Source organism: Eleutherodactylus coqui, chromosome 8, assembly GCF_035609145.1.
Source record: "Eleutherodactylus coqui strain aEleCoq1 chromosome 8, aEleCoq1.hap1, whole genome shotgun sequence".
NCBI lineage: Eukaryota > Metazoa > Chordata > Amphibia > Anura > Eleutherodactylidae > Eleutherodactylus > Eleutherodactylus coqui.
Window position 1 is genome coordinate 108332328 of NC_089844.1, and position 17742 is coordinate 108350069.

General features: G+C 40.7%; 1 protein-coding gene across 1 annotated transcript in view; it reads right to left on the bottom strand.

The window, feature by feature from the left end:
- Window positions 1-17742, bottom strand: part of LOC136577911 (uncharacterized) — a 235001-nt gene that overhangs the window by 197803 nt on the left and 19456 nt on the right. Inside the window, exons 5-8 of the mRNA XM_066577827.1 lie at window positions 14568-14712; window positions 5315-5473; window positions 3260-3378; window positions 45-329 (exon numbers count right to left, since the gene is read on the bottom strand). Of these exons, the coding sequence (XP_066433924.1) occupies window positions 45-329; window positions 3260-3378; window positions 5315-5473; window positions 14568-14712 (708 nt within the window). The remainder of the gene's footprint in view (window positions 1-44; window positions 330-3259; window positions 3379-5314; window positions 5474-14567; window positions 14713-17742) is intronic.

A 17742-nucleotide genomic window follows, 5' to 3' on the forward strand; every position in this document is an offset into this window, starting at 1 on the left:
TGAAAGGTCTGTTTGGCTTGGATTAGGATGTAATAGTTCATTACCTTCTGCTGCAGTTCATTTAGTTTGTTGTACTTTCCACTTGGACAGCTGTGCTTGGATTTCTTAACTTTTTGCTGATCTGACTTTTTTTCAAGTAGTTCCCCAGGGTTATACCTCTTAGATGTAGGCTTCTTATCAGTAGGTGATGTTACAGTCTCTATGGGTGGTTCAGAAGTGAACTGCTTGTCTTCTTCATCTTTCCCCACAAGAATTTCATTTAATGTTGAAGAGTGACGACCTAGCATTGACTTGAGAAGGTCTTCAGCATTTTCTAAGCGAATTCCAAGCTACAATAGAACAATATAATATATATGGCCACCACTGATCTCGAATGTTAACTGTGAGCACAAATTTCATTTTTGTAGATAATCAAGAGAAAATAAAATTTGATAGACAGCAAATAAACCTTGATAGAACCCAAATGCTTAATGATAACCATCAGTTATTCAGTTATGTTTCTGAGCTGACCTGTTGTGGAAAAGCTTGCCTAGCAGATGCTTGAATGGTGACCACTAATGACAGCCATTGAGGGACTGTTGAGTGGGTTTTCAGGGCATTTACGATTGTCCTCAGGACAGATCATCATCAGTTGATTGGAGGGGGTCAGCCACTTGGGATCCCTACTGATCAGCTGATCCTCCGGCCTGCTGTCAGTGCAGATTAGCTGAACATCCGCATCATGGGCAGACCCGGAAGTCAAATAGAGGGTTTTGCTCCCACTAAAATCAATGGGAAAAATGCCTTCCATTACACTTCCAGCTCCTCACTGCAGTCGGAGAGGGAAGTTTAAAAGAAAGCATCGCTCTCATTGATTTCAATAGAAGTGAAACCATCTCTTACACTACCAGCTCTGAGCACCAATACAGACATCTAGCCCCTTTGTATTGACAGCAGGCCAGAGGATCAGTTGATTACTGGTCATTCACTGGCTCTACCTCCTCTCCACTTCCTCTCGCTGTTGGGGTCCCCCAGTGCTCGGTCCTTGGCCCCCCTTTTCCTCTCTATCTACACAGCCTCAATCGGACAAACCATCCGCAAATTTGGCCTCCAACATCACCTCTATGCTGATGACACCCAGTTATATACTTCTTCCCCCGACATCTCTGCACCTTTCCTCTAAAACATTTCCAGCTGTCTGTCCACTGTCTCAAACACCATGTCCTCCCAAACTTAGCCTCTCAAAAACTGACCTTCTCATTTTTCCACCCTTTACCAGCTGACCTCCCCCCAACATCTCTATATCAGTAGCTGGCACTACCATAACCCCCAGACAGAAACTCCGCTGCCTAAGGGGTCACATTGGACTCGGACCTCTCCATCAACCACATCCAATCTCTGGCCTGAACCTGCCACCTGCACCTCAGGAACATTGCAAAAATCTGTCCGTTCCTCACCACGGACACGCTAAAGACACTCGTTGTTGCCCTCAACCATTCCAGACTTGATTACTGCACCTCACTGCTCATTGGCCTTCCCTGCACCAGGCTCTTCCCTCTCCAATCCATACTAAAAGAGAAAACTGGACTCATCTTCCTGTCCAGCCACTCCGCAGATACTTCTGCACTATGTCAGTCGCTGCACTGGCTGCCCATGTATTACATAACTCAATTCAAACTCATCACCCTCAGTCACAGAGCTCTCCATGGCACGGCACCACTATACATCACCTCCCTCCTCTCCATACATGACCCAGCCCGCACACCCTGCTCTGCCAACAAGTCAGACTTGATGTCCCCCTAATACAAACCTCACATGCTCACCTCCAGGACTTCACTAGAGCAGCACCGACCCTAAGGAACGCTCTACCCCAAGACATCCGTACAATTCCTGATGCACGGAATTTCAGACGTGCCCTAAAGACTCACCTCATCAAAGAAGCAAACCAACTCTCCTGATTTAGTTCCCTGCCCTCAAATTACACCCACCATGTACTCTCCCTGCCCCATACCTTCGGTAACATCCCACTCCGTCCTGATTCAGCTCCCCCATGCATCAAAAGCACTGTGGAATAAGATCTTATACAATGATAATGCATAATTATATATCATCTTATACAACGATAATGCAGGTTTATATGTAATTTAGGGTCTCTGGCAGGCTGAGGCCAACCTATCATAAATGTCTAACAGTGGTGGTAATCAATTACTGTTCTCATCTCTCGTAAAATGACTTTTCTGAAACTAATTTTATACTTGACATTTTTTTTAATTTAGTCAACGCAAATGTTAATTGAGCCAAATTTCTGAAGACATGAACTTCTTTCAGTTTTTTTTAATCAGAGCAACAGTAATGTTATAGTTAAAGGGGTTTTATCATAAAAAAAAAATTCTATACTCACCTATTTCTTTCCTGTCAGTCTCCTTACCACATTTTCTCCTTGCTGAGCTTCTGCAGTGCCGCGGGTCACCTCACCGCATGCCGGCTGGCTTGTTATGAAGTGTGCATTCCTCGCATTCTCTTCCGGCCAGGTCAGTGAAGGTCACATCCCTGTGCTGTAGCATTTACTGCCTAGAAAGGAATTCTGATCTATTGCCGAGACAGCAGTCTCTGAAATAGATCGTCACTCCCCCTTGGTGGCCTGTGAGCTGTGACGTAACGTACATTGACTGGCAGGTAGAAGACTGCCAGCAATGTATGTAACCTCACAGGAAGCAGTAGAATCAGCCAGCTGGAGGTGAGGTGACCGCCCCCGGACTGCAGGAAACAGGAGAAGATAGGTGATCTGGTAAGTAGACTGACAGGGAAGGAATAAGTAAGTATATAATTTTTTTTTTAAATGACAGAACCCCTTTAAGTGCATATATAGCATACTTTAAAATATCATAACTGTTGAGTACAAAGCCAGCAAATCTATATTAATACTGTTTTCATTGCTCTTTCCTTAGTAGAAAGTCCATCCTAAGCATTAAAGAAGTATGCCCTTCTTAACCTTTTAAGACATATTAACAGGATGGGTGCAGGTCTTAGAGGTGGGCCCTACATCTATCAATCTTCCTTGGCATATCCTGTAGATATGCCATGAAAGTCTCAGATGGGAATACCCCTTTAAATTTCAGATGTCATGTTTAATTTAGATTTCACAGAAATTATTGAACCAAGTAACCCGGTTGTCTTCTCTTAGATAGGTCTTCAAATAATAACAATGTAGGAATCCTATAAAGAATACACAATAGACACTTAAGCCTAAACTATAAAAGTAGGTAACATAATGACCCACCTCAATGATATTCACTGCCCGTCCTAATGTGTGTATTGTAAGGTTGGCCATTGCAGCACGTGGAATGAAGGAGGATGGTGTAAAAATCATTGAAGCCTCCATATTAGCACCAACAGATTCTGGGAAAATTTTAGCAAAATATTAAGAACAAAAGGTTTTCATGAAGGAATATTAAAAGCACAAGGAAAAAATACATAAAAAGATCAAAAACACAGATCTTAAAAATTGCAATTGTGATACATTAAGTAAAATTAAAAGCTGCTACATTTTCAATTGAAGTACATGATATGCTTTGACTGAGTAGAATACCTGCAATACCTGTGGATACCTGCAACCCAAGATATTGCTTATTCTTTAACACTACATAGATTAATCTAAAGGGGTGACTCTACCTAAAATCCTACTGAAAAGTAATAGACATGCGTACGTTCATTCCTCATCTGCCTGTATTTTAATAAGAGCAATTAAATGCTCATCTCATAGTGAGGAGAAAGAAAACACAGAGCAGATTTGCTTAGACCAGCATTTTGTATACTGGTCTACGTAAAGGATATACTGTGTGAAGTGCACCAAATGTATTAATAGGCGCAGGTCAATACATTTGGGGCTTTTGGCTTCCCATGTACTAGAAATGACATCTGCACCAGCTTCGAGCCTTTATGCCAGCTTTTGTGTATAAAGGCTACCTACTTTTAAGGCAACCTATTTTTTTAAAACAGTGAGGCCAAAAAAATTGCAAAAATGTGCACATGTGTAAATGTGCACAATATTTATAGCACTGGGGAAAGGGAGATACTTTTTTGTTCCCCCAGTAATTTTATGAGATCGAAATGTATTTTTTTAAGTCCAGATTGAAGATGCAGTTTTCATGCAATTTGTTATATAAAAGTTTATTTTCTAGCCAAAACCTTTAGTACGCACATATCAAACACAAGGCTTGTGACCTCTTTTTATGTGGCTGGCAGCATCCTAACAGGCATTCTACTCACCCAGCCTGCAGCTCCAGTCTGGTGGCAGCCAATGCTGAGTCTATGACTGCTGACCCCTTTCCCCTCTGTATCTATGTGTGCCATCCTGTATGCAGTGCAGACACCAAGGGGAGAGGTCAGCAGCCACAGCGGCTGCCGGCTGGACTGGAGCTGCAGGCTGGGTGAGTGGAATGCCTTTAGGGATGCTGCCCAGCCAGAGAACAAAATGGGGAAAGTCACTATTACTACTGCAGCCAATATGGGGGGCACAATTACTACTGGGACCAGCAATATAGGAGACATACTACTGGGGCCACTATGGGGGTCACGTATTACTACTGGGGCTACTATGGGGGTCACTTATTACTAATGGGGTCAATATAGGAGGCACTATTACTAATGGGACCACTATGGGGGCCACTGTCACTACTGGGGCCACTATGGGGGTTATTATTACTACTGGGGCCACTATAGTGGTCACTATTACTACTGCAGCCACTATAAGGGAACCTATTATTACTGGGGCCACTATGGGGGACCCCATTATTACTGGAGACACTATGGAGATCACTATTACTGCTGCAGCTACTATGGGGGTCACTATTACTATAAAGTCTTGCAATTATAATCGGCCCTTTGAAGGCAACAATAAGGCTGATGTGGCCCTCAGTGAAAATCAGTTTCACATCATCACTCTAGTAAATAGAAAATTGTGAAATTCTGGGGAAAAAAACTTAGACTTCTCCTTGCATTCACTTTCATATTTGGCTTAAAATATTGGACCAAAACCTGCATTCATAAGTCTGGTGTAATGAAAACATGCACTTTAAATGTCATAATAGTCTATTTTTTAATATAAATAAATATCTATACAAAACGCCAATCAGGGTCTCATATAACAATTTCAATCCAAAATATTGAACATTTTAGGCCACACCCATTCATGCAAAGAACACATCGAAACTGCATAGAAATATCACCTTGCCATTCCGTTTATGGGGTGGTAGCACAAAAAAAAACAAGATTGCTTGGGGGTATGCTTTAATGTGTCAGGTTTATTCTATAATAATCGGTAGTGGTCTTGTACCTGAATGAATTGTAGCATCTGAATATGTAGAGTATTTCCATGATTCACCCTCAAAGTCCTTGGTTAGAATGTCATCTGGGAGGATTTCAGCAATGGCCTGTTTTAGTGGATCATCGGATTCAAGGAGTTGCGACAGGTGACTCCATACGAAAGACCCAACTGAAAGGACAACCGTAGGTTTTAAATGGCGGTAAACCTCTGGAATGTGGGGTAATCTGCAGTCAAGCATGAATGTTTAGCTTTGGAAGACGTAGAGCCTTAAATTTTCAGTCCTGTCCTCGCATTAACTACTTTAATAAAACTCAATTAAGATGTAATAATAGAGGCTGTTTTCAGAATGATCAGAAAATGCTAATCTTAATAGAACGCTCTCTTACAGACATAAATTTTCAAGCCATTTCATTTCCATCTTGAAAGTATGTCTTGTGTGAATAAATCAATTCACTAATGAAGTCGTTTAACGTCCTCTCCTGTTTCTAGAGGCCAAGGGAGACATGACAGGCTGCCAAGGCTCCTCTTTAGAATTCAGGAGTTTGTGTCCTTTTATTCATCGGAAAGGCAATTTATTTTAGGAATTGATAACTAGATTAGTTCAGCGTACATCAAGAAATGGACAACATTTACCAACAGTTTTCATTTTCCAAAGCAGTTTAAGACATTAAAACTGAGCTGTGGTTGGTTGCTACAGGCAGAAGAACCCGTTTGCTAGACAGTACTGTATTCTAGAACTAGGAAGGCAAGGTAGATGAAGAGCCTGTCCTGCTGGGCCATCCTAGGTCATATGGAGGATTACTGCCAATCTGGGGGCGAGTGGTTCCCATGGCAAGGAGCCCCTATTATCACTCTCAGTAGATGTCTGAGGTCCTCCAAGGCTGGACAGAAATGTTAGCTTTAGATAGTGGAAGTGAAGGTTCCCAGCAGGCAATCCTTAGTCAATTATAACACCATGACCTGGTAGGACGTATGGAAAGCAGATGTCCATAGACAACAACTCCTTACGTAAAACTGGTATGAATATTTTCTTGCCCCCTCCTTTAAGCACTTAAAAAGCCAGTGAGAAAATCTAAGGAATCAAGAATCAATTGAGTTTCCCCGTAGCTACAGTCTCAAAATGATGTGCAACACTATGTCTTTACATGACCTCTCGGAGTGCAGAATGGTTATAGCATTAGATGAAAGCTTCACATTTGGGAATAAAGCTGCACAAAACAGCCCATTAACGCATGCATATTTTGCTGCAATCTTGCTACAATGGTGATTGCATTTTTTAAAGGGGTTTTCCAATTTAACATAAAAAAAGCTTGATTGTGTTCATCTTTAGAAGCTTTAACGTTTTGTGCAGAAAAGGTTTGCTATCTCTTTAATGGAAATTGCATGGTAGTTTGGGGATCTAATAAAATTATTTTTTCTTATCGTTATCTGATTTACCTTTTACATCTTTTCACATATGACACAGACTTTTTTTCTTTACTTAACAGGGATCTTAAGGAAAATTGTTTACTATTTTGGATCTCTTGATATCTAATACCTTGTTGAAAGGTGCTTCATGGGTGTTTGTATATGAGCTTGTTAATGATCATGCTTCATCTATGGTGACATTTAAAGGGGAATTCCCATTTTAGACTTTCAGGGCGTCACTTCTGGGACCTCTACTTCTGACTCCCACTGCCCTGGCCTTGGCTCAAATCAGTGATCGGGACTTATAACTCCTATATAAGTCAACATTGTTTCCCCAACTCGGGAGGCACAGAAATAGTGTAATTCTCATTGATTTCTATTGGAGCTACAGAAACAGCATAGTGTAGCTTGCTCAGCTGTTTTCATAAGTTCTAATCACCTCTTTCAACCACATTCAGCTGAGCTGGGGGCAGTGGGGACTAGAAATAGAGATAGTTGCAGGTCCTAGATGTGGTATAGATAAAATGAAGAAAATAACTTCTGCACTCAGGGAACCGAAAACACACCTGAAGACACTGACAAGTAGATACAATGAGAGGCGCTACAAGAAATAGACCTCTTGTGTATTTAATGCAGAGTGGTCATCAAGAATAATACAACCTCTGTGATAAGGTCAAAAGAACAGCTTTTTTTATTTGACAAAACAGAACATCCTTTGGGGAGATTTTCTGATGCAGCACGGCAAAATGTTTTGCAATTTATTTAAGGTTGATGAAATTATTTTCTTCACCATTATTGCTATATAAAATTAGACAGGTCCACTGCGAGTTGTGGAAAGTGTAGAACAAATGAGGCTAATCTCAGCCACACAATGTGGCTATGTCCATGGATTAAGGACTATTGGATTGATGTATTATTGATGATGAGAGATAAATTAAACCGCCCTGTAGCATTATAACCATTCATATGTGTTTTGGTGAATACCACAGATATTAACTTTCCATCTTTCCAATACAGTATATTAGTAGAAAGACTCCTCTTCCTTGCCAGACATCTCATTTTAGGAAATGGATGTCTTCTAAAAACCTATTTTGTCCAGAATGCCTTACAGGGGTTGTCCCGTGATAGCAAGTGGTGTTAAGTACTTCTGTATGGCCATATTAATGCACTTTGTAATATACATTGTGCATTAAATATGAGCCATACAGAAGTTATTCACTTACCCCCTCCGGTGTTGGCATCCCCGTCTCCATGGCACCGACCAAAGCCGCCTTCTCCCTGGATTAGACACGCTTGTGCTGAAGGGGCTGCTCCGGCGTGCTCGCGCCGCAGAGGTCTTCTGCGCATGCGCAGAAGACCTCTGCAGCGCAAGCATGCCGGAGCCGGACAGAAGAGGGCAGACAGCGCAAGCACGTCTAATCCAGGCAGAAGGCAGCTTTGGTTGGCGCCATGGAGACGGGGACGCCAACACCGGAGGGGGTAAGTGTATAACTTCTGTATGGCCAATATTTAATGCACGATGTATATTACAAAGTGCATTAATATGGCCATACAGAAGTGTATGACCCCACTTGCTATCACGGGACAACCCCTTTAACTTGCTTAAGTAAATTTATATGTTTAAAACCACAGCTAATGATGTCTCCGAGTCGGACTGGTTATGGTTCAGATTATTTACACAAGATTTCCCCTTTTCTATTCCTTCCTCTTCCTCTTTCTCTCAATCTCAATAGTAGAGAGGAGGGTTAGTGTATTCTCATTTTAGAAATCTTGTTTTTATGTTGAGTGTTCTTTTTCTATAATCAAAAAAAAATAAAAGATGCTTAATTATTTTATAATTGAGAAATCATGTAACTTTGTAATATATTTTGTGTTTTATTAACTTGACATTTCTTTGCTTGCTGCAAGTCAATAGAAGCCTAGCAATGTGATTTGATCTGATTGTTATCGAAATCACAATTATAGAAAAGCGCAATTTAACTAAATTTATAACACACAAACAATTATAGAACACAGTGAGCAAACATCCACAGTGCAGAGAGAAAAATTAGGTGAACCCTTCAATTTAATATCCTCTCGATCCCCTGTTCACCTCCACCTCCACCAAACATTTCTGGTAGATCCCTTTTGTAGCCACAATCACCTCCACCAAATGTTTCCTACAGCTGCAAATAAGATTTGCATAGCACTGAAAAGGAATTTTACTCTATTTCTTACTGCAAATGTTTCAGTTAATCAATATTTCTGGGACGCCTTGTGTGCACAGCCCTCTTCTGGTTCTGCCACAGCATTACAATAAGATTAAGGCCAGGGCTGTTTTTCAACCATTCTTTAGTTGATGTACTTGTGTGCATTGGGTCATTGTCTTGTTGCATGACACAACATCTCTCCAGCTTGATGTCATGGACTGCTGCCGATACATTCTGCTATAAAACATTCTGATGCACCTTTGAATTCATTTCTCACTTAAGGCTCTGAAGCAGTCCCAAACCCTGATGCTCACACGACCGGGTCGGATTCCGCATGCGAGAGGCCGGCAGTGGATTCCGGCTGTGAGCTCGGCTGGTGACCCTGCGTATGGCGCGTCATGCACAGTACTACTTTTTTAATTTTTTTGTATTTCCCATGCCGTTGCTAAGCAATGAAACGGGTACTCGCAGCCCATACGCAATGTAATTGCATATAGGCTGTGGGTATATCCATGACCATAGAGCACAATGGTCTCTATGGTCGCAGATTCCAAGGTAAAATAGGGCATGCTTAGCTCTATTCCACAAGTGTGAGGAAAACTTCAAAAATACATACCTTTCAATGCCCCCATATTACCGTGGTGCATTGAACTGCAAATCAAATCTGGTTGTGTGAGACCGGCCTTAAATTGTGCTTTTCTATAATTATGACTTCGATAACAATTAGACTGCATTTTATTAGTAATTAATGCAGAAGTCCAGGAAATTATATAGAGTTTACTTACTTTTTCTTGCAACTGTATATAAATATTTATATTAACCAAAACAGACAAAAAGTAACAAAAAAGTAGCCAAAATGTGGAACAGAACACAACACATGGTGCTCGCAATATACAGATGCAGCAAATTTTAGCTTGATTGTGATAAAATGGCGCAGAAAGTTATCCTATCTTAACACTAAGTTCACATCGCCTGCTCAGGAATGTGTGATTTCCCCACAGATACGAGGCGTTTTTGTGTCACTTCAGGGAAGTAGCAATCCTCAATGGAAGACCTCGCATCACACTGGCGTGCACCTCGCACGCCATGCAATGTTTTTGCAGGCCCCAATGAAAACAATGAGCGATGCATTTTGAGGGAACGCCCAAAGATGGGACATGCCACAATTTTTTTCCACACTGCGATCTGTGGAAAAAAAATTGTTCGTGTATATGACCCCATTCAAAATGGATTTTCTTGGCCGTGTGGAAGTGGCCTTACACATTAAAAAGCTATTGTTCTCTTATCTGAACACAACAAAACCCATTACAAAGCACTCTTAAAGGCCTTTTACATGGGACGATTATCGCTCAAAATTCGTTCAAACTAACGAAAATGAGCGAAAATCGTCAAATGTAAATACAAAAAAATACTTTACTATTCGTTCACTGTTTGTTATCATTAAATATTATAAAATATCAGTCAGCATAAAAACCATTGCTGGATTGCTGGCATCTCGTTTCGTGTAGGTTCTCCCCGCTCAACATTTCATAGAAGGTGAAGCACTGAGCGGGAAGCCCGCGATCCAGCTGTGTTGTCTGCATGTCTAAACGACCTTAGCAGTGACGTCAGCAATCGTGCAGTCATTTAGACAATTGTTGTCCTGTGTAAAAGGGACATTACTGAAAGAGTGGTAGGTGCTTGGAATAAACTTCCCATACACGTGGTTAGGAAATCAGCGAGAAATTAATTAAGCCTGGGATAAACATACAGTACATCTACCCTAAGGCAAACTTGAAACACGTGAGCGCAATATTGGGCCATGAAACTCGGTCCGATATTGCCTTCAAGGACGTGCGATTCCCCATGGATGCAAGGTGTTAATGTTTCAAAACCACCTTCCATCACTTCAGAGAGATTGTGATCCTTGAGTTGTTTTCAATGGGGCCGGCAAAAACATGCCCTACGATGTTTTTGCCAGCCCAATTGAAAACAATGGGCCAGGCGTTCCTATTAAAAGCCCAAAGATAGGGCATGCAGCTATTTTTTTTCCCGCAGCGCCATACGATGCCAAAAAAAAATATTAAAATTGCTCATATATATGACCCCATTCAAAAGGATGAGGTTCATATTTGTGTGAGATTTGTGCATCTCGCAATGTACTAATCTCATCTCGGCCGTGCGAAAGTGGCCTAAGAGAGAAATGAAGAGGAAGTAATGTAAGAGCAGTTCTCTATCATAGTGTTAAATACTGATCCTTTTACATATATAGAAGTCAGCAGATACAGTATATGGAAAAAAAGGATTAAAGCAAGGAACACATTATCATATTCTATCAGATTTTCACTCAAATCCTTTCAATTCATAAAACAGACCCATCTCCGAACACCTAGATTGAAACTATATTTTAATGTTAGGGCTTTCAGGAGTTGGCATGATCTGGGCAATAACTTTGCCGTTCTTTATTATCAGTGTCACAGTAAATGTGAGAGATGAATATTTTTAGAGCGGACTCTCAAGCCAGAAATTGCTTCTCTCTACATTCATAATTAGGAGATTTAAAAGCAGTGAATCAAGATGATGACTACATACACTGGATTTTACTTGCCCACATAATGTTAGCTCACACTAAATGTTATTTGTTTAAGAGGATCTGCTAAGAAAAATGGTACAGGATAAAGGAGGAGATTCATCAATAGTGTCATAAGATGCATGACTTCAGGGTAGGAAGAATGGCGCAAATTGCACTAAATATTGCATTTCTGACATCCCTTCCAATGGCATACGTGTACATCATAATGCCTCAAAGGGTTATATTCTTGTATGCGACAGCAGGGCCATTAATTTTCAGGTGCAACCACCACATTTGCTCCCACTCACAATATACACGTTTCTTACTGAACTGGATCATCTACATGCTAAATACAGGGATAATAAACACGAATATAATATTACAGGCATAAGTATAGTGATATCTCTTTATATGGATGAAAGATAGTAGTGATGTCATTGCCACGGGATAATAATAACAATAATGAAGTAATCATAACACCAAACAGTGATGTCACAGTACAACGATAGGATGATGCAGGGGTAGTGTAAAAAGTTATGTAATAACAGAACAGGAATAATAAAGAAACTCAAAAACAATCAAAAGATAAATCAAATGAAAGAAATAATAAATAACCAACACCCCTGATGGTGGGTTGTCAGTGGTTTTGGCACTATCTGATATTTTATCTGTTAACAATCTTGTGAGCAACTATTTTGCTGATGCCAGAATACTGAGTTTCTTTTTGATAAGATTGCACTAGAAGCTCCTGAAACGGAATATGGGCTTTGTCCAGATAGTAGTTAGTCCACCTATTATTTAAGTAGGGGGCTCTAAGTGATACCATCTTTCCTGATCGCAGGGTATGATACCCATTGACATCTGGGACATACCACGATCGGGTTATTACTCTAACACTGTATGAGGGTATTTAGGGCCCTGAAGATTATACCTCTATTGAAATGCGTTGGACTGTTAGTGTTAGTCGCCAAGTTGGGACCACTTCAGCCCAAAATATAGGGGGCATGAGTAGTGGACCTAATTTGTGCAAGATTACAGGAAAACTTAGTGCCTGGATTTTCTAGTCCAATACATTTTCAGCTAGTACCGCAGACCCCACCAGTGCACTAAAGTTTGTTCTGGTTATTTAACTGAAAGAGAATCTATTTCCTCTTTTCTCTTAGGCATATTGGCTCTATTGCTGAATTATGCATAGGGACCATTGTTCATAACATCGGTCTTTTTTCTGGTTGCTTTATATGTTTGTTCGCCACGGATCTGTGATTTTTCTACTATTTCCATCTTTTTAGTTAGTATCTAATAAAATTCATTACTTTAGGTGTCTAGTCAGTGAAATTGCTATTCAATAATAGTTCGCTTCTACCTCAGTGACGGGGTACACTAATTATATATTTATAGCATACCCTATATCATTAATGAAAGGACTGAAAATGGGTAAATAGCTAGTTATATGGTGAAAAGGCCATCACACCTGTAGTCCTATATGCTTCAAATAATGAATGTTGTAATCATCATAGCACCCCTCGTCATACAGGACATCCATAATTGTACTGGTAGAAGGCTATTGATACTACGATCTTCTACAATACCAAAATACATAGAAAACTACTTAAGTCCTCCTTTTGTAACATACTTTACACGTTCTGTTTTCCATGTGATGTCATTTTCCACTTCAGCCAACAGTGATTGCATTAATGCCAACCATGTCTGATGAGCTACTACTATAATGCATATAGAGGGAATACTCGGGAGAACAGTCTACATGTGTGGCCTTCTTGCCAGCTGTCACTTGCACTAACTTTTCCTAACAGCTTAACCTGCAGGTACAATAAGACTGTGTTTCAATTTTGGAAGTCAGCCTCACTACTAAAATGCAGAATAAAGATCATTCTTTCCACGCAGAGACCCCCTACCATGGGACTTTAATTTAAAACTCTACAACAGCCAAAAACATGAAACTGGCAATTTTAAAGTTGTAGACTTTTAATGACTAGGTTGGCATGCCAGGTTGCCATGACCAATGACATCAGCTAGTGTAGGTTTAGAGAGGAAATATTATAGGGAAGTGAAGATGCCGAGCCATCAGTTACATTGAGATGCTACTGAGAGTACTGTCATATCCAATTTAACAAGTGACATTCTCCCCTGCTCTCAGGCCCTGCAGGGATGTATAGTGAATGGGCACCGTGATGATGTCATTAGTGCCCATCCATCTGAGAGCATGGAGGAGTGTCTCAGACTACAAAAGCACACAGAGTATAGGGTAGTCGGAGAATCTGATAGCTGTTTTGCATTCATTAAGAGCGGACTGGGAATGGGATGAACTGCGGCAGTAGCCTTGATAATGAGGGAGCCAGATATGCTAACTAAGCATTCTGCGTGTATAGTGAAAGTTTTACTGTAGGATGAAGGGTGACTGTAATTAGACGACCCTTCTGACATCCTTGGAATATCTGTATGCACTCTGCCTGAATATGTTTAGCTATGGCCTAGCATCAAGCACCATAGACAGTGGGCAACAAAGTCGTATTTTCAAACTAACGAGGGGATTGTCAGTCTAGAAGGCTGGAGGAGAATATGAATGGTGTATCACCATCATCATAGTCTGGGCTCATTCACATGAAAGTAAATATCGAATGTATTTACATGTGTGCAATACACAATGAATAGAACCTATTGTTTTCAATGGGTTCATTCACAGCTGAGTATTTTTAAAGCAATTTCGGTCTTGTGAAAAAAACTTTGGTGCATATTACGCATGGAAATAGCCTACTGAAATCAATGGGTTTCCGTAAATACGCAGTAAATACACAGGAAACCTGAGCATTCGCTGTGTATTTATGTAAGAAATTAATGGGATTTCTTGTGCTTTTTTAAAAAATGTGTAAATACGCTGTGTATTTTTGCATGTAAAAACCACAAATAAGCAGAAATACACAGGGAATCAGCGTATTTCAGTCTGTGAATATGCTGCATATTCATGGACTGATGATACGTAATACATTCATGTGAATGACTCCGTAACTGCTTGTTTCCAGGACTGGAGTTCAAATTGATGTCTATATAGAGATCTCATCTAAAACACGTGGACTGAATTAGTATTTTTCGCACTTACCTTGTGTTGATGTCTCATGTCTGAGTGTTTGCCGCACTAACTGTAACAGTTCCTGGCCTGGACACTTCATAGCAGTGTAGTATGCTGCAATCCTTATTTCTTCAGTCTCTTCTAGATCCTGATACAGCCGGAGCAATGTGTCTCTCTAAATACAAATACATTTCAGTTCAGAATGCGAGAACAGGGGATATGTCAGTAAAGGGCCCATTTGAATGAGCAGATAAACAGTCAAGGCCCTTTTACACGCAACGATTACCGCTCAAAATTCGTTCAAGCAAACAAACTTACGCACGATAATCAGTACATGTAAACGTTTATGGCTGATTTTTAGGATAAAAAAATAGTTATCTGGCAGTTCAAAGTTTGTTCCATTTGAATAGGAATTGTTCAGTCTCTTGAGCAGCTTGAGGACTTGAGAGGAGTAAACAATGTACTCATTGTGTATGCAAGGCAAACACAATGAGTACATTGTTTACTCATGACCTGAGAAGATAATAGAATCCTGCTGGCCATATAATGCATTGCATAAACACACACCCATCTGAGCAAACAACTGATACTGAGGTTACTTTAGCTAATGAGGGAAACAGAGATGATTTCAAGCCACTATCTGTGTTGTAATTTTATGCAAAAAAAAATAAATTTTCAATTCTTTCAGTCGTTGGGTTGTTTTTGTGATAATCATTGCATGTAAAAGGGCCTTTATATTCGCTGCAAACTAGCAATTGTGCGTAATAATTGATTAGTCTAAACTGGTTAACTGACAGAGATTAGCAATAAAACGCTCAGTGGTAATGTGATTGATCGTTTATGAAAACATTAAATTAATGATTGATTGTTTTGGTTCATTAAATTATTAAAAAATTGATCAAACAATGAATTTATTACAATTAGTTAGAAAGATAACGTTGTGTGTAAATTAGAGATGAGCGAGCATGCTCGTTTAAGACTGATGCTCGAGAGAGCATCGGTCTTTTCAAGTAACTGCTTACTCGTTTGAGCACCATGCAGGGGATGGGGCGGCAGGGGGAGGGAGGGGTGGAGAGAGAGAGCTCTCTCTCACTCTCCCCTCAGCGCACCCCCGCCGCATGGTGCTCGGATGAGTAAGCAGTTACTTGAAAAAACCAATGCTCTCTCAAGCATCAGTCTTAAACGAGCATGCTCGCTCATCTCTAGCGTAAATGCTTCTCTGTAATCACTAGTAAGTGGATGACAGAGGTCAACTTGGTGATCACTAATAGCACTATCAGCTCAAGTAAATGAAACATAACCCCAAATCACCACTAATGGGCCTTTTTATGGTGGTCACAAATGGGCTTTAGAGCTGTACATACATCTTTTTAAAGCAGTGGCTTGGCTGACTACTGTCAGCCAGGCTCCTGCTGTAACTGCTAGGAATGGAGAAATCTCAGATCCTGGCAGTTAAATCTCTTGCATACTATAATCAATAGTAACCACAGCATTTAAGCAGATGACAGGGGCTCCTCCTATCAATTATCGGCACCCCGCAATGCGATCCAAGTTACCAATGGGCTCCCATAGCAGGCAGAGGTCCAAACTGTTTAGATGTATCTATTAGGAGTGTCTTTCTGGATTACAGTCCATGCAGTAGTCCCCAAACGCAACATCAGTTTCATGTATGAAATGCAGAAGTGCATTTTGGCCTGACTGCAGCTCTTTGAATCCGAACTCAAGCAAAAAGGGCTTGTTCATAAGGAACAAAGTTGGAGAGGACCTGACATGTCTGTGCATTACATGGTTCCCTCTTTGATTTCAGTGAGCACTATGTAATGCATTTCTCTGATGGTAGCGCTGTTGGAGAATTGTACATTTTTCCACCTTCCTGGCAGTTGCAACGCTAAAGGTAATAATCCGTAAATAAGACTATATATCAACTGGAGAGAGTTATATAAAGACATTTATAATACTATTTTCTGTTTAGTACTGAATTAAACTCATCGTAAAACTGGACAAAAATGTTCACTTATGTAATTAAACAGTATATACAGCAACCGATGTTGATGACAATGATGGATTAGTTGTGACAACAGTATTAGGAGAGGTACAGTGAAAATGTACTTTTCTGCCAGAGGAGATAGGAGGGCCTGACATCTTTTTTTCTTCTTGTTTTGCTAGGAAGAGATTCAGTATTTCCAACTGTGGAACTTTTGGGGCTATCTCTCTATAAGGTCATGAGGTGATCTGCGAGGACAAGCACATGTGGAGATTTCCTGCTGGCACATCTCTAGCTCATTACCATTCCTTGGCCTTCCTTCTGGCCTTTAGCTCTGTTCTCATGAAATTCTTTGATCTGCTTTGTTGTTATACTCTGTTGGACAATTTGTCTAAAACATGATTGCTATTAATTATAATTAATAAGGCCTTCACTGGATAATCATGATTCTGAATATAGAAGCCGCTAAGTGGCAGAACAATGGGATTCGAATATATGATATGCCAACACACTGAGAGAAAAAGATGTCTTAGGCACTTAATTGACTGCCAATAATTCTAGAAAGCTATTAAATCCAATGACTCAAAGAACAGGAGCTTCTAGTCTATATTCATGCAATGCACTGGTCTTCAATATAAAAAATTGACTCCAATGATACATGTGCAGTACGGAGACGGATATACTGCTTGGATTAGTACATCATAAGTGAGAGCTAAAGCTAACGTTATTAATAATAATCTTTTACTTAGGTTGCATTCCCACGAACGTATATGGCTCGGTTTTCACGCCGAGCCGATATACGTCCTCCTCATCTTCAGGAAGGGGGGGTGGAAGAGCCAGGAGCAGGAACTGAGCTCCCGCCCCCTCTCTGCCTCCTCTCCGCCCCTCTGCACTATTTGCAATTGGGAGAGGCGGGGCGGGGCTAGTTCTCAGAATTTAGCCCCACCCCGTCCCGCCTCCTTTCATTGCAAATAGTGCAGAGGGGCGTCGAGGAGGCAGAGAGGGGGTGGGAGCTCAGTTCCTGCTCCTGGCTCTTCCATCCTTCCCCCCCCTGCACACGAGGACAACGTATATCGGCTCTGCGTGAAAACCGAGCCGATATACGTTTGTCTGAATGCAGTCTCAAAGATATATTGACAAGTGGAGGTACACTTTAAAGGGGTGTTCCCATCTCTGGAACCCCATTCCAATGTACTGCCAATAGGAAACGGGAGAGATGAG